We start from the raw sequence: 20,864 nt of genomic DNA, 5'->3' as shown, positions 1-20,864 counted from the left end.
TGGATAGAGGAAATAGGACAGAATAGATGGACAGAGGAAATAGGACAGAATAGATGGACAGAGGAAATAGGACAGAATAGATGGACAGAGGAAATAGGACAGAATAGATGGACAGAATAGATGGACAGAGGAAATAGGACAGAATAGATGGACAGAATAGATGGACAGAGGAAATAGGACAGAATAGATGGACAGAATAGATGGACAGAGGAAATAGGACAGAATAGATGGACAGAATAGATGGACAGAATAGATGGACAGGGAGAGAGGAGGAAAAACAAAAGGAGGTTGCAATGGAGGAGAGATGACAGACTGGGGTAATCGTGTGTCCATGGGGCTCAGAGAGAGGTCATACTGGGACTACAAATCAGCCTTAGAAGAAGATAGTATTCCTGTCACACACTGTGTGTGTGTGTGCATGTGCGTGTGTGTAGCAGCCACAAGCTTACTCCACTCTCTGAAATGTGTTGGTGTAGGAAGATATCTATTAAATATATTTCTAAAAAGTGTATAATTCTCCCACTCAACAATGTAATCACTTAATTTCTATGTAAACAAGAGCATGGGGACATATTTGACTGAATACACCTGCTAATTTTCTTTTGTAGCCTAGGCCCAGGGTCCAAAGTTTACAGTCGGACCAGTTGGCCAAAAATCTAGTGTCCCGAACAGAATTTCTACCGGACTTGGTGTAGTTTTTAAATGCTTTGGGGGTCATGCAGGGCCTATAGGTTGGCATGCTTCTATATTCAGCTATTAATAGGCTACAATTAGGATATTATGATATGAATTAAAGTGATTTTCTTGTGTTTTATATATGTTTCCACACTGAGGTTTGAATGATACTGTGAAATGTAGAAAATTATGATAATGCAATTTTAGTGTAAGAGCTGAAATTACAGCTTGTTTGGCTGGGTGGGGTTTTTGGTTAGTAGACCAATAACAAAGAGAGTTTGCCCTCCTCTCAGCTAATTACAGCTAGTTTTCAGGTTACACATCCCTCCTATTAGGATCCTCCATTAGGCCCCTCTCAGACCACCCCTAGACAGAAAGTCCATTTAGCTTAGATATTTTGGTTTCTTTTTGACTATTTTAATTGAAAACAGTTACAGTAAAGTACTTACTTCATTGCTACCCAGAAATCATTTGATATTGGGATAAAAAAACAGCTACATTGGACCTTTTTTTTAAAAGCTGTGTAATGTAATTTAGCAATGCAAGTCATTACTGTATTCTTTAGAATTGCATTGTATTCATTTTTGTTTCTAAAGTAGGCCTATGACAATTTTATATATTTTTTTGGTTTTTACATCTCAAAATAGGACGCTACCCCTTTAAGACATAAGTTCCAAAAGCGATATGGACCTGGCTACAGTATTTATATTTTTTATTTAACCTTTATTTAACTACAACAAATTCTTATTTACAATGACGGCCTACCAAAAGGCAAAATAACTCCTGCGGGGACGGGGGCTGGGAATAAAAAATCTATAAATATATAAATATAGGACCAAACACACATCACAACACTACATAAAGAGAGACCTAAGACAACAACATAGCATGGCAGCAACACATGACAACACAGCAAGGTAGCAACACAACATGAAAACAACATTGTAGCAACACAACATGGCAGCAGCACAACATGGTGGCAGCAGCACAACCTTCAACAGAATGTGACTGGCAGAACGGGTGTTGTATGTGGAGGATGAGGGCTGCAGTAGGTATCTCAGATAGGGGGGGAGTGAGGCCTAAGAGGGTTTTATAAATAAGCATCAACCAGTGGGTCTTGCGACGGGTATACAGAGATGACCAGTTTACAGAGGAGTATAGAGTGCAGTGATGTGTCCTATAAGGAGCGTTGGTGGTAAATCTGATGGCCGAATGGTAAAGAACATCTAGCCGCTCGAGAGCACCCTTACCTGCCGATCTATAAATTATGTCTCCGTAATCTAGCATGGGTAGGATGGTCATCTGAATCAGGGTTAGTTTGGCAGCTGGGGTGAAAGAGGAGCGATTACGATAGAGGAAACCAAGTCTAGATTTAACCTTAGCCTGCAGCTTTGATATGTGCAGAGAGAAGGACAGTGTACCGTCTAGCCGTACTCCCAAGTACTTATATGAGGTGACTACCTCAAGCTCTAAACCCTCAGAGGTAGTAATCACACCGGTGGGGAGAGGGGCATTCTTCTTACCAAACCACATGACCTTTGTTTTGGAGGTGTTCAGAACAAGGTTAAGGGCAGAGAAAGCTTGTTGAACACTAAGAAAGCTTTGTTGTAGAGCGTTTAACACAAAATCCGGTGAGGGGCCAGCTGAGTATTAAACTGTTTAATCTGCATATAAATGGAGAGCGAGCTTCCTACTGCCTGAGCTATATTGTTGATGTAAATTGAGAAGAGCGTGGGGCCTAGGATCGAGCCTTGGGGTACTCCCTGGGTGACAGGCAGTGGCTGAGACAGCAGATGTTCTGACTTTATACACTGCAGTCTTTGAGAGAGGTAGTTAGCAAACCAGGCCAATGATCCCTCAGAGACACCAATACTCCTTAGCCGGCCCACAAGAATGGAATGTTCTACCGTATCAAAAACTTTGGCCAAGTCAATAGAAATAGCAGCACAACATTGCGTAGAATCAAGGGCAATGGTGACATTATTTAGGACCTTTAAGGTTGCAGTGACACATCCATAACCTGAGCGAAAACCAGATTGCGTACCAGAGAGAATACTATAGACATCAAGAAAGCCAGTCAGTTGATTATTGACAGGTTTTTCCAACACTTTTGATAAACAGGGCAAAATAGAAATTGTCCTATAACAGTTAGGATCAGCTTGATCTCCCCCTTTAAATAAAGGATGCACCGTGGCTGCCTTCCAAGCAATGGGAACATCCCCAGAGAGGAGAGACGGGTTAAAAAGGTCAGAGATAGGCTTGGTGATGATATGGGCTGCAACCTTAAAGAAGAAAGGGTCTAAACCATCTGACCCTGATGGTTTTTTGGGGTCAAGTTTAAGGAGCTCCTTTAGCATCTCGGACTCTGTGACCGCCGGCAGGGAGAAACTTTGTAGCGGGGCAGGGGGAAAAGAGGGAGGAGCATCGGGGCTAGTCACATTAGAAGGACTGGGAGATGAGGAAATGTTGGATGGGCATTGAGGGATGGCTGAGTCAAATAGGAATCCTGACTTAATGAAGTGGTGATTAAAGAGCTCAGCCATGTGCTCCTTGTCAGTAACAACCACATCATCAACATTAAGGGACATGGGCAGCTGTGAGGAGGAGGGTTTATTCTCCAGGTCTTTAACCGTTTTCCAGAACTTCTTGGGGTTAGACCCACAGAGAGAGAACTGCTCCTTAAAGTAACTAACTTTGGCCTTCCGGATAGCCTGAGTGCACTTATTTCTCATTTGCCTGAACGTGAGCCAGTCACCCGGGTGTTTGCGTGTGCCTTTCGCCAAATGGAATTCTTGAGGTGGAGTAACTCTGCCACATCACGGTCGGGGCTGAACCTGTTTTTAATTCTCAGTAGGCTAGCCAAGACTAATGCTAGGTGTCTTTTAGCAGACTATCAACAGTAGCCAGCATATTGCTAGTATGTTCTCTATTGAAGGTTTACTTTTGTAAATAACGTCCCCTAAAATAAATAAGCTCAGAGAGTAGAGTGATGGGTGCTTCATTTTGCTCTGGACAGCTCACATGTGCTATGTGAAGGCATCAAGTTATGTACCACTCGAGAAGTTGTGACTTTTTCGCTTGTTGTCGTCAATGGTAGACTGCGACACAGCAGGTAAACGTTGAACTGGAACGCAGAAATGCACTGGAATGTTACTTGGCCGGTCGGACAAGTGACTGACGAGATCCACTGGCCCAACAGGTGTTTATACTGGCCCAGGCCAGCTGGCCATTGTTAATGTCTGACCTTGCCCAGGGCTATCAGCACTCCAACATCCTCATTCTCCCTCGCTTTTTCTGGGCCCTGATTTAAATGGCTTATAGTATATTAGAGAAAGTAAGTATATAAACTGTAATAACCTGCATTAATAAATATATACGCGGTAATAACCTGTATTAATAAGTATATAAGCTGTAATAGCTTATATTAATAAGTATATAAGCTGTATTAATATGTATATCAGCTGTAATAACCTGTATTAATAAGTAAGTATATAAGCTGAATTAAACTGTATTAATAAGTAAGTATATAAGCTGAATTAACCTGTATTAATAAGTAAGTATATAACCGGTATTAATAAGTAAGTATATAAGCTGAATTAACCTGTATTAATAAGTAAGTATATAACCTGTATTAATAAGTAAGTATATAAGCTGTAATAACCTGTATTAATAAGTAAGTATATAAGCTGTAATAACCTGTGTTAATAAGTAAGTATATAAGCTGTAATAACCTGTGTTAATAAGTAAGTATATAAGCTGTAATAACCTGTGTTAATAAGTAAGTATATAAGCTGTAATAACCTGTGTTAATAAGTAAGTATATAAGCTGTAATAACCTGTATTAAGTGTTTTCTATTCAATTGTGTATTCTTTTTTTCTCCCTCCTCCTTTTAGTCGGTTACCACGGAAACAGGGCTCGGTGCTGTATTGTACAACGGGTATTATTCTACAGTGGCTCCGCTCCTCCCCGTGAGTGTCTTCCTGTCCTCTCTTTCCTCTTCATCATCCTCCTCCCCTCTCCCATCCCCAGCTCATGCTCTCTTTCTTTTCCCATCTGTTTTTCATTCTGAATCTCTCTCTCTCTCCCTGTCAGTCTGCTGTCCACCATCAGCCACCTGGTTCTAGATGAGATTCATGAGAGGAACCTTCACTCTGACGTTCTGCTCATCATCGTTAAGGACCTGCTCCGAGTCCGACAGGACCTCAAGGTCATCCTCATGAGTGCCACGCTCAACGCTGAGAAGTTCTCCAAATACTTTGGTACACAATGACAAACAGTGGGGATTCAGTTTGTGTTTTGTCATAGCAGTATGTGCAATGGAGTTTGAAAATCAGAAATGGAAATTGGGAATTACCATTGAATACAGTCAGTATATTCCTCACTCTGCTCCTTCCACTCTCTCTCCCTCCACTCTCTCCCTCCCTTCCTGTCTCTCCAGATAACTGTCCTATGATCCACATCCCGGGGATGACCTTCCCAGTGCAAGAGTTCCTACTGGAGGATGTGTTGGAGATGATTAGGTGAGATCCTACTTTAGGATGTGTTGGAGATGATTAGGTGAGATCCTACTGGAGGATGTGTTGGAGATGATTAGGTGAGATCCTACTGGAGGATGTGTTGGAGATGATTAGGTGAGATCCTACTGGAGGATGTGTTGGAGATGATTAGGTGAGATCCTACTGGAGGATGTGTTGGAGATGATTAGGTGAGATCCTACTGGAGGATGTGTTGGAGATGATTAGGTGAGATTCTACTGGAGGATGTGTTGGAGATGATTAGGTGAGATCCTACTGGAGGATGTGTTGGAGATGATTAGGTGAGATCCTACTGTACACACTAGGATATATCCACTAGCCTTAAGCCTAAAGGAATGGGGAAGATCAGCACCTTCTAATCCGGTGACCTTAGACTTTGGGCTGAACTATGTGGTTGTGTGTGTGTGGTTGTGTGTGTGTGGTTGTGTGGTTGTGTGTGTGTGTGTGTGTGTGTGTGTGTGTGGTTGTATATGTGTGTGTGTGTGCGCCAGGTACCGTCCCCAGAAGCAGGAGCGGAGGCCCAGGTGGAAGAGGGGTTTCATGCAGGGTCACAACTCCCGACCAGAGAAGGAGCAGAAAGAGGCAGAGTACAAGGAGAGCTGGCCCTGCTACGCCCGCACCCTCCGAGACAAGTAAGTTACTGAGGGGGACGGGACAATCTCATGATGAATCTCCAGTTTCTTTAATAAACAGATCGATTCTCTCTGACATGTCATGCTGTTAGTTTACTGGACATCCATTATATTACTCTGATAGGACAGTGGTTGCGGAGAGGATTATCAAAGCTGTCTAACAAATGAAATCACTAATTTAATAAATTACTGTTGTCTTTGGTTCTGCATCATTGCTGATAGCATTACTGTCTTCATTCTTTGATTGATTAGTCTGTATCTCGTCCTGTTTGTGTCTGTTCCTGTCTGTGATTGGTGACTCTGCGTGTGTCTCATTGTGATTGGCAGGTACTCTGACAGCACCATAGATGTGTTGGAGATGATGGACGAAGATGATAAGATTGACCTGGAGCTCATTGTGCAGCTGATCAGACACATCGTGCTGAGCCAGGAAGTGAGTGTGAACTTTATCTTGGTGTGGAGTAGAGCCTGACCGATATGGTTTTTTGGGTCCGATTCTGATTTTTGGGGGTACAAAACATGCTGATATATCTGCCGGTATACTGTTTTACACCGGGGAAATTAAAATAGTAATTTTCCCACACTGAATTCTCATATATTTCCATCCAAAAGAGCAATTGTCCAAAACTGCTTCAAATGTTGATTTCATACATAGTGATAATAGTGACATCATGAGAATGGCAGGAAGTGTTCAGATCAGCATGAGATTCCCTGTTTATCCTATTTATTGAATATTAGTTATCAGTGTAATCATCGACCGATATAGCGGTAAAAGGCCAATATCGGCCAATAATATTGGTGAACCGATATATCGGTCGGGCTCTAGTGTAGAGTCCCACCAAACTGCTATTTTGGTGTTGATAGAGTGAAATACAACATAAAACATAAGTTCAATCAATAATCAATCCATATATTTGTCCCATTTGTCAATTTACAATAATAGAACATATATTCACTTGACGAAAAACAGTATTTTCCCCATGTAGGACCATTATCCAGTAGCATTGGTTGATTTTACATTTTAGTCATTTAGCAGACGCTCTTATCCAGAACGACTTACAGTTAGTGAGTGCATACATTTTCATACTGGCCCCCCGTGGGAATCGAACCCACAACCCTGGCGTTGCAAGCGCCATGCTCTACCAACTGAGCTAGCTACACGGGACCTTCGGGTAGCTCAGTTGGGTGGATAACATGGAGACTTGAAGAAGGGCTATGTGGTTGAAACACGAAGAGGAGAGTTTCTCTATACAGGTTTGGGCCTAGGGGTCCATTTTGAAATTCAGCAACCCTGTCTCTGTCAGCTACCAGGACTCAGAAGGGAGGCAGCTGGCTGATTGGCTGTGACGTTGTCAGAGAACTGAGAGGAAAGCAGTAGATTGGACATGACAGGGTTCTTAGTGTGGGTCTAGGGGCCGGCTGTCAGGGTTCTGACTGTGGTGATTGGTTAATGAGCGAGAGATTCTAAAATGCCATTTTACCATTTATAAAATGGCCATATATCTTCTTTTTTTTTTTTGCAGACCAGCAAAGAAATAAGTTACATTTGACAAATTATCCAATGGATTATGATAATTTGCTGGTTAAAAAGGGGAGGTGCAAAAACATTAGTTTGCAACCCCTCTTTTAATTTGCTCCATGGCAAGGCGGCCAAGTGTAGGGTAATCACTACTTAACAAAGCCACAAAGACATAAAGCCTGTCTATTCCTAAATTGTCTGTTATTAACATCAGATTTTAAACCTAACTCTCACCTTAATCCTAACCTTGACCACACTGCTAACCTTAGCCTAACCCAAATCTAGGCTACAGAGAAAAGCTGATTGGCTCTCAGACAACTCGCAAATAGGAAGAACTTTGCAGCAGGTGTTTCTGGTTAATAAACATTGCCATGCTGGTGGGTGGTAAAAATGTGCACGTCATCTCATAGGAAAAGTCACGTAAGACACACGGAAATATCCGAAGTCACACATTCGGATTTGGCACTTCAAGACCAAATATATACAGTGGGGAAAAAAAGTATTTAGTCAGCCACCAATTGTGCAAGTTCTCCCACTTAAAAAGATGAGAGAGGTCTGTAATTTTCATCATAGGTACACGTCAACTATGACAGACAAATTGAGAATTTTTTTCTCCAGAAAATCACATTGTAGGATTTTTAATGAATTTATTTGCAAATTATGGTGGAAAATACGTATTTGGTCACCTACAAACAAGCAAGATTTCTGGCTCTCACAGACCTGTAACTTCTTCTTTAAGAGGCTCCTCTGTCCTCCACTCGTTACCTGTATTAATGGCACCTGTTTGAACTTGTTATCAGTATAAAAGACACCTGTCCACAACCTCAAACAGTCACACTCCAAACTCCACTATGGCCAAGACCAAAGAGATGTCAAAGACCACCAGAAACAAAATTGTAGACCTGCACCAGGCTGGGAAGACTGAATCTGCAATAGGTAAGCAGCTTGGTTTGAAGAAATCAACTGTGGGAGCAATTATTAGGAAATGGAAGACACTGATAATCTCCCTCGATCTGGAGCTCCACGCAAGATCTCACCCCGTGGGGTCAAAATGATCACAAGAACGCTGAGCAAAAATACCAGAACCACACGGGGGGACCTAGTAAATGACCTGCAGAGAGCTGGGACAAAAGTAACAAATCCTACCATCAGTAACACACTACGCCGCCAGGGACTCAAATCCTGCAGTGCCAGACGTGTCACCCTGCTTAAGCCAGTACATGTCCAGGCCCGTCTGAAGTTTGCTAGAGTGCATTTGGATGATCCAGAAGAGGATTGGGAGAATGTCATATGGTCAGATGAAACCAAAATATAACTTTTTGGTAAAAACTCAACTCGTCGTGTTTGGAGGACAAAGAATGCTGAGTTGCATCCAAAGAACACCATACCTACTGTGAAGCATGGGGGTGGAAACATCATGCTTTGGGGCTGTTTTTCTGCAAAGGGACCAGGACGACTGATCCGTGTAAAGTAAAGAATGAATGGGGCCATGTATCGTGAGATTTTGAGTGAAAACCTCCTTCCATCAGCAATGGCATTGAAGATGAAACATGGCTGGGTCTTTCAGCATGACAATGATCCCAAACACACCGCCCGGGCAACGAAGGAGTGGCTTCGTAAGAAGCATTTCAAGGTCCTGGAGTGGCCTAGCCAGTCTCCAGATCTCAACCCCATAGAAAATCTTTGGAGGGGAGTTGAAAGTCCGTGTTGCCCAGCGACAGCCCCAAAACATCACTGCTCTAGAGGAGATCTGCATGGAGGAATGGGCCAAAATACCAGCAACAGTGTGTGAAAACCTTGTGAAGACTTACAGAAAACGTTTGACCTGTGTCATTGCCAACAAAGGGTATATAACAAAGTATTGAGAAACTTTTGTTATTGACCAAATACTTATTTTCCACCATAATTTGCAAATAAATTCATAAAAAATCCTACAATGTGATTTTCTGGATTTTTTTTCTCATTTTTTCTGTCATAGTTGACGTGTACCTATGATGAAAATTACAGGCCTCTCTCATCTTTTTAAGTGGGAGAACTTGCACAATTGGTGGCTGACTAAATACTTTTTTTCCCCACTGTATAATAACATACTTTGACTAAAACGATGACTTATTGAATTACATCGTTGCGCAACATCATGGGTAAGCTCTGTCCATCGTATTTCAGTTCGAAAAAGTGGATTTCTACTGTTGTGGGAGTTTAAAAAAAACACACAAAAAAACAACTTCTACAATGACACCGTCTCATAATTTCTTTGGTGGGAAAACAACGGTGCAAAACAAAATAAAATGGAACACTCAGTTGTATCTATTTCTCCATGTTTCATGTTAGTCTGTATGTCCACATTTTAAATGTCCACCATGTTAGGCTAAATTATAGAGAAAAGTAACCAAATTTCATTAATTTTTATTTGTATATATGTTTGATAGAGAACACTGTTCAAGTGTTCACCGTTATGCTAGCTCAATCTTCCTCACTCACAGAGCTAGGCTGTTAGCATTATGCACCAAACAGGTTGGAAAATGCACCAAAAAAAAGTAAATGCCTGAGCTCGACCAATATGTTTTTTCAAACATCTCCTTTTTCTGATGGAATACAAAAATATATAATTTTTTTCCCTAAAGTTATGAGATCCAAAAGGCACTGGACGGTAGGAATGACCCAATCGGCTATCTTACAGTCTGCGTGTGTCATGGCGTGTTACCTGCGTCACGTGTCCCTCCTGGGTTTGTGTGGTGGAGGTTTAGGATTCATTAGCATTAAGCAGAGAGCTCTGGGAACAACGGTCTCTGAAGCTGCTCCATCACAACACTATCTCAATTCAGTCAGCTCAGGTAATGTGAACCCTGCAGCTGCTCCATCACATCAGTCATTCCACCTCAAAAAGCACAAGAAAGAGGATTTCGACACCCTCCATCTCAGATTGTTCTGAAGTCGTTTCTGTAGTTGGAAACAGTTAAGATTAGCATTCCTGAAACATTAGTTTGTTTAAATATAATTTGATCTGAGAAATTAAGATAATTGATTGCACCCAAATTGGTCATTTTAATTTATAGGATTAATATAGTACCTAACATCCAATTTTGACCATAATTCTTCCTAACAATGAGTTAGACATGAGGAATCCAATAAAATGGTCAAAAGCCACCATCGGAACCCCCACACCTATGCCAATCCCACCCCAACAACCAGTAAACACTATCACTTCTCAATGTTTGACAAGTAGTATGAAGTTACGGCTTGGAGTATTGCTTCTCCATACTATGTACACTGTGAATCTGGTGATGTTTTTTTCCACCCTGTTCAGAAGAAATTAATCACTGAAGTTGCTTGCATTATTTACCATAAATGAATGTGAAGGTACCAAGTTTTGCCCACTTGATGTCGCTGTTCCTGATTTATTTGATCCGTTTTGCTGATCTCTTGCGTTTATAAAATGGATCACAACATTTTCTTTGCAACTTTGGATAGACAACTAATAGCTTTTGCTCATTTAAATGTTTGGGTGGGATTGGCGTGGGTTGCCCGTGAGGTGGCTTTTTACAATTCTATTGGATTCCTCATGTCTTACTCGTTGTTAGGAATAATTATGGTCCAAATCCAAGGTTAGGTACTATATTTATTAAAGATTATATGAATCCTGTAAATGAAAATGTCCAATTTGGCAATCAAATTAAATTAAATGTCAACAGAATAATGTTTCAGGATAATCTAATCTGGTTCTAACTACAGAAATGACTTCAGAACAATCTGAGATGGTGGGTGTCATGGCTTGAAGAAATGACATGGAATGACCCCCAATCCTCTCCAGTCAGCTCAGGTACCAGATTATGTTCATGAATGGCAAAAAGTCCTCTTCATAAATCATAATAATGGACTACTTTTCATGAATTCAACAGGATTGTAATGACATCGCCCCCAACCCTGATGCTAAAACGACTACCCAAGATACAAGCCAACTAAGCTAACTACCTAATTACTGTACACTTTTAGGCTGCGTTTACACAGGCAGCCCAATTCTGATCTTTTGCCCAATTGTTGGCTGATCTGATTGGTCAAAAGACCAATTAGTGGAAAAATATCAGATTTGTGCTGCCTGTGTAAACGCAGCCTAAGACCACCATTAAAGCTAAACTAACGCTAACATGGCCACTATTCTCCTCTGAATTGTGTGGATTGTGGTTAGCTCGGCCTTGTCTCTGTGTGGCTCTGGGTTTTTAGGTGTGATTTTTGTTCCCTTTTGAGCAAATTAGGCTTTTATTCATTCCAAAACCCCAAAACAGAGGCACTTCTTTTGTGTAATTACCTAATGTGACTGTGTAGTCAGTGTGAAGAAGGCTTTGTGTGCTTACTCCGAGCAGAGAGAGGCTGGCTTGGCTGAGATGACAGAAAGTGGGAATGTTTATGAAAATTGTAGAATTCAGGTTCCTGTTTGTTTGTTCAGGTCATGTTTGTTTATTCAGGGCCTGTTTGTTTGTTTGTTTCTGACTGTAATGGAAAAGCTTTGATGTGCCTGTTGCCAGAGGGTGTTGATGTGTTTCTGAGTGTGTGTGTGGATGTGTGTGTGTTGTGTTGATGTGTGTGTGTCCTGTCCTTGTGTTCCAGGAAGGAGCCATCTTGGTATTCCTGCCAGGTTGGGACAACATCAGTGGCCTCAACGACCTCCTCATGGCCCAGCAGATGTTCAAATCAGGTACACACCTATCCACACACACACACACACACACACACACACACACACACACACACACACACACACACACACACACACACACACACACACACACACACACACACACCTATCCACACACACACACACACACACACACACACACACACACACACACACACACACACACACACACACACACACACACACACACACACACACACACACACACACACACACACACACCCTATCCACACACACACACACACACACACACAACCTATCCACACACACACACACACACACACACCTATCCACACACACACACACACACACACACACACACACCCTATCCACACACACACACACACACACACACACACACACACACCTATCCACACACACACCTATCCACACACACACACACACACTTATCCACACACACACCTATCCACACACACACACACACACACACACACACACACACACACACACACACCTATCCACACACACACACACACACACACACACACCTATCCACACACACACACACACACACACACACACACACACACCTATCCACACACACACACACACACACACACACACACCTATCCACACACACACACACACACACATACACACACACGCTGTGTGTCTGAACCTTGTCTGACCTTGTGTTTCAGATGGGTTTGTGATCATTCCCCTGCACTCCCTGATGCCTACTGTCACCCAGACCTCGGTGAGCATGGTCTCAGAAACACTCCTTTCACCCAGAACAGAACATTAATAACCCAGGGAGTGATGTTGTCTGTTCTGACTGGTCTCCCTCTTCAGGTGTTCAAAAGGCCCCCTCCAGGAGTCAGGAAGATTGTCATTGCCACCAATATCGCTGAGACCAGGTGTGTGTATATTTGTGTATTTTTGTTAGTGCCTTTTTCCCATCCCTTACACTCTGTTAGTGTGTGTGTGTCTATACTTTTTTTTGTACAGACGCTTCCTACTATTATCACAGACACTGAGTGTTACATACACTGTGTATGTATAGATATACACTGCTCAAAAAAATTAAGGGAACACTAAAATAACACATCCTAGATCTGAATGAATGAAATAATCTTATTAAATACTTTTTTCTTTACATAGTTGAATGTGCTGAAAACAAAATCACACAAAAATTATCAATGGAAATCAAATGTATCAACCCATGGAGGTCTGGATTTGGAGTTACCCTCAAAATTAAAGTGGAAAACCACACTACAGGCTGATCCAACTTTGATGTAATGTCCTTAAAACAAGTCAAAATGAGGCTCAATAGTGTGTGTGGCCTCCACGTGCCTGTATGACCTCCCTACAACGCCTGGGCATGCTCCTGATGAGGTGGTGGATGGTCTCCTGAGGGATCTCCTCCCAGACCTGGACTAAAGCATCCGCCAACTCCTGGACAGTCTGTGGTGCAACGTGGCGTTGGTGGATGGAGCGAGACATGATGTCCCAGATGTGCTCAATTGGATTCAGGTCTGGGGAACGGGCGGGCCAGTCCATAGCATCAATGCCTTCCTCTTGCAGGAACTGCTGACACACTCCAGCCACATGAGGTCTAGCATTGCCTTGCATTAGGAGGAACCCAGGGCCAACCGCACCAGCATATGGTCTCACAAGGGGTCTGAGGATCTCGGTACCTAATGGCAGACAGGCTACCTCTGGCGAGCACATGGAGGGCTGTGCGGCCCCCCAAAGAAATGCCACCCCACACCATGACTGACCCACCGCCAAACCGGTCATGTTGGAGGATGTTGCAGGCAGCAGAACGTTCTCTACGGCGTCTCCAGACTCCGTCACGTGCTCAGTGTGAACCTGCTTTCATCTGTGAAGAGCACAGGGCGCCAGTGGCGAATTTGCCAATCTTGGTGTTCTCTGGCAAATGCCAAACGTCCTGCACGGTGTTGGGCTGTAAGCACAACCCCCACCTGTGGACGTCGGGCCCTCATACCACCCTCATGGAGTCTGTTTCTGACCGTTTGAGCAGACACATGCACATTTGTGGCCTGCTGGAGGTCATTTTGCAGGGCTCTGGCAGTGCTCCTCCTGCTCCTCCTTGCTCAAAGGCGGAGGTAGCGGTCCTGCTGCTGGGTTGTTGCCCTCCTACGGCCTCCTCCACGTCTCCTGATGTACTGGCCTGTCTCCTGGTAGCGCCTCCATGCTCTGGACACTACGCTGACAGACACAGCAAACCTTCTTGCCACAGCTCGCATTGATGTGCCATCCTGGATGAGCTGCACTACATGAGCCACTTGTGTGGGTTGTAGACTCCGTCTCATGCTACCACTAGAGTGAAAGCACCGCCAGCATTCAAAAGTGACCAAAACATCAGCCAGGAAGCATAGGAACTGAGAAGTGGTCTGTGGTCACCACCTGCAAAACCAGTCCTTTATTGGGGGTGTCTTGCTAATTGCCTATAATTTCCACCTGTTGTCTATTCCATTTGCACAACAGCATGTGAAATGTATTGTCAATCAGTGTTGCTTCCTAAATGGACAGTTTGATTTCACAGAAGTGTGATTGACTTGGAGTTACATTGCGTTGTTTAAGTGTTCCCTTTATTTTTTTGAGCAGTGTATATACACTACCGTTCAAAAGTTTGGGGTCACTTAGAAATGTCCTTGTTTTCGAAAGAAAAGCAATTTATTTGTCCATTAAAATAACATCAAATTGATGAGATACACAGTCGTGGTCAAAAGTTGTGAGAAGACACACGTATTGGTCTTCACAAAGTTCGCTGCTTCAGTGTTATGAGATATTTTTGTCAGATGTTACTATGGTATACTGAAGTATAATTACAAGCATTCCATAAGTGTCAAAGGCTTTTATTGACAATTACATTAAGTTTATGCAAAGAGTCAATATTTGCAGTGTTAACCCTTCTTTTTCAAGACCTCTGCAATCCGCCCTGGCAGGCTGTCAATTAACTTCTGGGCCACATCCTGACTGATGGCAGCCCATTCTTGCATGCTTGGAGTTTGTCAGAATTTGTGGGTTTTTGTTTGTCCACCCGCCTCTTGAGGATTGACCACAAGTTCTCAATATGATTAAGTTCTGGGGAGTTTCCTGGCCATGGACCCAAAATGTCGATGTTTTGTTCCCCGAGCCACTTAGTTATCACTTTTGCCTTACAGCAATGTGCTCCATCATGCTGGAAAAGGCATTGGTCGTCACCAAACTGTTATTGGATGGTTGGGAGAAGTTGCTCTCGGAGGATGTGTTGGTACCATTCTTTATTAATGGCTGTGTTCTTATGCAAAATTGTGAGTGAACCCACTCCCTTGGCTGAGAAGCAACCCCACACATGAATGGTCTCAGGATGATTTACTGTTGGCATGACACAGGACTGATGGTAGCGCTCACCTTGTCTTCTCCGGACTAGGTGTTTTCCGGATGCCCCAAACAATCGGAAAGGGGATTCATCAGATAAAATGACTTTACCCCAGTCCTCAGCAGTCCAATCCCTGTACCTTTTGCAGAATATCAGTCTGTCCCTAATGTTTTTCCTGGAGAGAAGTGGCTTCTTTGCTGCCCTTCTTGACACCAGGCCATCCTCCAAAAGTCTTCGCCTCACTGTGCGTGCAGATGCACTCACACCTGCCTGCTGCCATTCCTGAGCAAGCTCTGCACTGGTGGTGCCCACGATCCCGCAGCTGAATCAACTTTAGGAGACGGTCCTGGCGCTTGCTGGACTTTCTTGGGTGCCCTGACGCCTTCTTCACAACAATTGAACCTCTCTCCTTGAAGTTCTTGATGATCCGATAAATGGTTGATTTAGGTGCAATCTTACTAGCAGCAATATCCTTGCCTGTGAAGCACTTATTGTGCAAAGCAATGATGACGGCACATGTTTCCTTGCAGGTAACCGTGGTTAACAGAGGAAGAACAATGATTTCAAGCACTACCCTCCTTTTAAAGCTTCCAGTCTGTTATTCTAACTCAATCAGCATGACAGAGTGATCTCCAGCCTTGTCCTCGTCAACACTCTCACCTGTGTTAACGAGCGAATCACTGACATGATGGCAGCTGGTCCTTTTGTGGCAGGGCTGAAATGCAGTGGAAATGTTTTTTTAGGATTAAAGTTCATTTTCTTGGCAAAGAGGGACTTTGCAATTAATTGCAATTCATCTGATCACTCTTCATGACATTCTGGAGTATATGCAAATTGCCATCATCAAAACTGAGGCAGCAGACTTTGTGAAAATTAGTATTTGTGTCATTCTCAAAACTTTTGACCACGACTGTAGACATTGTTAATGTTGTAAATGGCTATTGTAGCTGGAAACGGCTGACATTGACGCCTCACAGGTCCTCAACTGGCAGCTTCATTAAATAGTACCCGCAAAACACCAGTCTCAACGTCAACAGTGAGGAGGCGACTCCGGGATGCTGACGACCTAGGCAGACTTGCAAAGAAAAAGCCATATCTCAGACTGCCCATCTTAATCTTTTCTTTTTATTGGCCAGTCTGAGGCTTTTTCTTTGCAACTCCTGCGTAGAGGGTCAGCATCCTGGAGTCGCCTCTTCACTGTTGACGTTGAGACAGGTGTTTTGCGGGTACTATTTAATTAAGCTGCCAGTTGAGGACCTGTGAAGCGTCTGTTTCTCAAACTAGACACTAATGTATTTGTCCTCTTGCTCAGTTGTGCACTGGGGCCTCCCACTCCTCTTTCTATTCTGGTTAGAGCCAGTTTGCGCTGTTCTGTGAAGGGAGTAGTACACAGCGTTGTACGAGATCTTCAGTTTCTTGGCAATTTCTCGCATAGAACAGCCTTCATTTCTCAGAACAAGAATAGACTGACGAGTTTCAGAAGAAAGTTATTTGTTTCTGGCCATTTTGAGACTGTAATCGAACCCACAATTGCTGATTGTCGAATAATAGTGAAGACATCAAAACTATGAAATAACACATATAGATGTCATGTAGTAACTAAACAAGTGTTAAACAAATCAAAATATATTTTATCTTCAAATAGCCACCCTTTGCCTTGATGACAGCTTTGCACACTTGGCATTCTCTCAACCAGCTTCACCTGGAATGCTTTTCCAACAGTCTTGAAGGAGTTCCCACATATGCTGAGCATGGCTGCTTTCCTTTTCCACTCTGCAGTCCAACTCATCCCAAACCATCTCAATTGGGTTGAGGTCGGGTGATTGTGGAGGCCAGGTCATCTGATGCAGCACTCCATCACTCTCCTTCTTGGTAAAATAGCCCTTGCACAGCCTGGAGGTGTGTTAGGTCATTGTCCTGTTGAAAAAGAAATGATAGTCCCACTAACCAGATGGGATGGCGTATCGCTGTAGAATGCTGTGGTAGCCATGCTGGTTAAGTGTGCCTTGAATTCTAAATAAATCACAGACAGTGTCACCAGCAAAGCACCCCCACACCATAACACCTCCTCCTTCATGCTTTATGGTAGGAAATACACATGCAGAGATCATCCGTTCACCCACACCACGTCTCACACAGCCACGGCGGTTGGAACCAAAGATCTCCAATTTGGATCAAAGGATACATTTCCACCTGTCTAATGTCCATTGCTCGTGTTTCTTGGCCCAAGCAAGTCTCTTCTTATTATTGGTGTCCTTTAGTAGTGGTTTCTTTGCAGCAATTCGACCATGAAGGCCTGATTCACACAGTCTCCTCTGAACAGTTGATGTTGAGATGTCTGTTACTTGAACTCTGTGAAGCATTTATTTGGGCTGCAATTTCTGAGGCTGGTAACTAATGAACTTATCCTCTGCAGCAGAGGTAACTCTGGGTCTTCCATTCCTGTGGCGGTCCTCATGAGAGCCAGTTTCATCATAGCGCTTGATGGTTTTTGCGACTGCACTTGAAGAAACTTTCTAAGTTCTTGAAATGTTCTGTATTGACTGACCTTCATGTCTTAAAGTAATGATGGACTGTTGTTTCTCTTTGCTTATTTGAGCTGTTCTTGCCATAATGTGGACTTGGACTTTTACCAAATAGGGCTATCTTCTGTATGCCTCCCCTACCTTGTCCCAACACAACTGATTGGCTCAAATGCATTAAGAAGGAAATAAATTCCACAAATTAACTTTTAACAAGGCACACCTGTTAATTGAAATGCATTCCAGGTGACTACCTCATGAAGCTGGTTGAGAGAATGCCAAGAGTCTGCAAAGCTGTCATCAAGGAAAAGGGTGGCTATTTGAAGAATCTCAAATATAAAATATATTTTGATTTGTTTAACACTTTTTTGATTACTACATGATTCCATATGTGATATTTCATAGTTTTGATGTCTTCACTATTATTCTACAATGTAAAAAATAGTAAAAATGAAGAAAAACCCTTGAATGAGTAGGTGTTCTAAAACTTTTGACTGGTAATGTATATATGTTTTTTTCATTTGGGTACTCAAAAATTCGAACACTCAAAACATTTCAAAAGACCATCCCTAGCCAGGGCGACAGCCTGTTTAAAAAATGCACTTTTAATGAATTCAAGAACAGACGGAACAGATGAGACAAACATTACTGACCTCACTCTCTCTCAACAGCAGGATACATTTAGACACCATATTTATTTTTACATGTGTTTCACAGAGTTAGAGAGGGAGCAAGTGTGTGTGTGTGTCTCATCAAGCTGCCTTGGATTACTTGGCTGTCTTAATAAAGTCCCCCCCCACACCCCTCCTCTCTCTTTGTCTCTCTCTCTCTCTCTCTCTCTCTCTCTCTCACTCAGTATTACCATAGATGATGTGGTGTTTGTGATAGATGGCGGAAAGATTAAGGAGACTCACTTTGACACTCAGAACAACATCAGCACGATGACTGCGGAGTGGGTCAGCCTAGCCAACGCCAAACAGAGGAGAGGACGTGCTGGCAGGTCAGTCTCTGAGTGTGTCTCCCCCTCTCTTCTCTGTCTGTCTCTCTCCCTCTCTCACCCCTCTGCCTCTCCTATCTTTCTCCCGCCATTTGTTTCTGTGTTGATGAGTGCAGCTTGGTTAACTCTGACTATCTGCTCCGTATGGGCCTCATCAGAGCTATGGAACAGTGTGTGTTCAGACTGAGCCAGGGCACAGTTAGCGCTCCACTAGTCGTGGCAGCTACAGTGTGACTGTGCTCAAGGCCCAATTAGCCACTAACACTTTAATTCAACACTCTGTCATAAGGGCTACATTACACTGTCAGAATAATCACGTTAGCTAATGGAGTGTGTGTGTGTGTGTGTGTGTGTGTGTGTGTGTGTGCACGCACGCTGGCAGGGTGTGTCCAGGGAAGTGTTATCACCTGTATAATGGCCTGAGGGCCAGTCTACTAGATGCCTACCAGCTACCTGAGATCATGCGCACGCCACTGGAGGAACTGTGTCTGCAGATCAAGGTAACGTGTGTGTGCGCCTCTGGTGTTATTTCACATGCTTGGTAAACAGCAGGTGTAGACTAACAGTGAAATGCTTACTTACTGGTCCTTTTCCATCAATGCAGTTAAAGAGAAATGTACAAATAGTGACACGAGGAATAAATACACAGTCAATAACAATAGTAAAGATAACATGGCTATATACAGGAAGTAGAAAATAACATGGCTGTATACAGGAAGTAGAAAACAACTTGGCTATATACAGGGAGTAGAAAATAACTTGGCTATATACAGGAAGTAGAAAATAACATGGCTATATACAGGAAGTAGAAAATAACATGGCTATATACAGGAAGTAGAAAATAACATGGCTATATACAGGAAGTAGAAAATAACATGGCTATATACAGAGAGTAGAAAATATCATGGCTATATACAGGGAGTACCAGTACTGAGTCGATGTGCAGGGATACGAGGTCATTGAGACATCTATGTACATATAGGTAGGGGTAAAGTGAATAGACAACAGTAAAGATAATATAGATAAACTATTTTTTAAATATTATAGTCTGCAGCTTGTCTTGAGGTATTCTAACTCGGGCGAGCAAAAACACGAGACTTCCTTAACATCGCTCACCAGCTGTTGTTAACAAAGAGACACACCCCTCCTCCCTTCGTCTTACCCGAGTCTGCCGTCCGGTCTTGACGATGCATAGAAAAACCAGCGAGATGAATAACATCCATGTCCTTGTTCAGCCACAACTCTGAGAAACATAGGACATTACAGTTTTTCAGGTCCCGTTGATAGGATAGTCTTGAACGGAGCTCATCCAGTTGGTTCTCCAGTGACTGCACGTTCGTCAGTAGAACAGAGGGCAATGGCGGTCTTTTTGGGCAATGGCGGTCTTTTTGCTCGTTGAAGTACACATTTCCATCCAAATCAAGGTCAGTGATCGCTGTTCTGATGTCCAGAAGCTGATTTCTGTCATAGAAACTTTTAAACGCTATTACACACAAACTTACTCAACATCTGTTGGTCTCTCTGTCAATACACAACACTTCCCTCTCACTTCCACCCATTCCATCCTGTTGTTGGGGAACATAAAGGCAGAGTTGGTGTGGTAATAGCTGGTCTCCCATTCCCCTAATGGGATAACGTGTGTGTGTGTGTGTTAATCAGTGTGTTTGGTGCCTATTACACTAATCACATCTTTTAGAGGGAGAACGGCTGTCAACAAGCTGACCTCAGCAGGTACACACACAGACACACACACACTAGAGCTGGGGCGATAAACTTCAATTATCGACACCGATCACTTATCGCAGGCATTACAATAAGTAGCCTATACTAGAGAAATGTGGAGTTTGAAATGAAATAAGTTTGCTAATATGGGTGATTGATGGTTAATGGGACAATTGATGTCTACAACCATCAAACTAGTAGTAGTAGTTTAAAGGATAA

At 42.9% G+C, this 20,864-nt stretch overlaps 1 protein-coding gene across 1 annotated transcript in view; it reads left to right on the top strand.

Moving 5' to 3' along the window:
- The window catches only part of dhx36 (DEAH (Asp-Glu-Ala-His) box polypeptide 36), a 49,911-nt gene that overhangs the window by 15,715 nt on the left and 13,332 nt on the right, over positions 1–20,864 (top strand). The window contains exons 8-17 of the mRNA XM_041876722.2: positions 4,570–4,644; positions 4,769–4,935; positions 5,115–5,196; positions 5,703–5,843; positions 6,171–6,276; positions 11,968–12,055; positions 12,718–12,773; positions 12,869–12,933; positions 18,783–18,926; positions 19,306–19,423. Of these exons, the coding sequence (XP_041732656.1) occupies positions 4,570–4,644; positions 4,769–4,935; positions 5,115–5,196; positions 5,703–5,843; positions 6,171–6,276; positions 11,968–12,055; positions 12,718–12,773; positions 12,869–12,933; positions 18,783–18,926; positions 19,306–19,423 (1,042 nt within the window). The remainder of the gene's footprint in view (positions 1–4,569; positions 4,645–4,768; positions 4,936–5,114; positions 5,197–5,702; positions 5,844–6,170; positions 6,277–11,967; positions 12,056–12,717; positions 12,774–12,868; positions 12,934–18,782; positions 18,927–19,305; positions 19,424–20,864) is intronic.

The sequence above is a fragment of the Coregonus clupeaformis genome, chromosome 5, assembly GCF_020615455.1.
Source record: "Coregonus clupeaformis isolate EN_2021a chromosome 5, ASM2061545v1, whole genome shotgun sequence".
Lineage (NCBI taxonomy): Eukaryota > Metazoa > Chordata > Actinopteri > Salmoniformes > Salmonidae > Coregonus > Coregonus clupeaformis.
The sequence above is the reverse complement of the archived record's forward strand: the minus strand, read 5'-3'. Positions and strand labels throughout refer to the sequence as shown.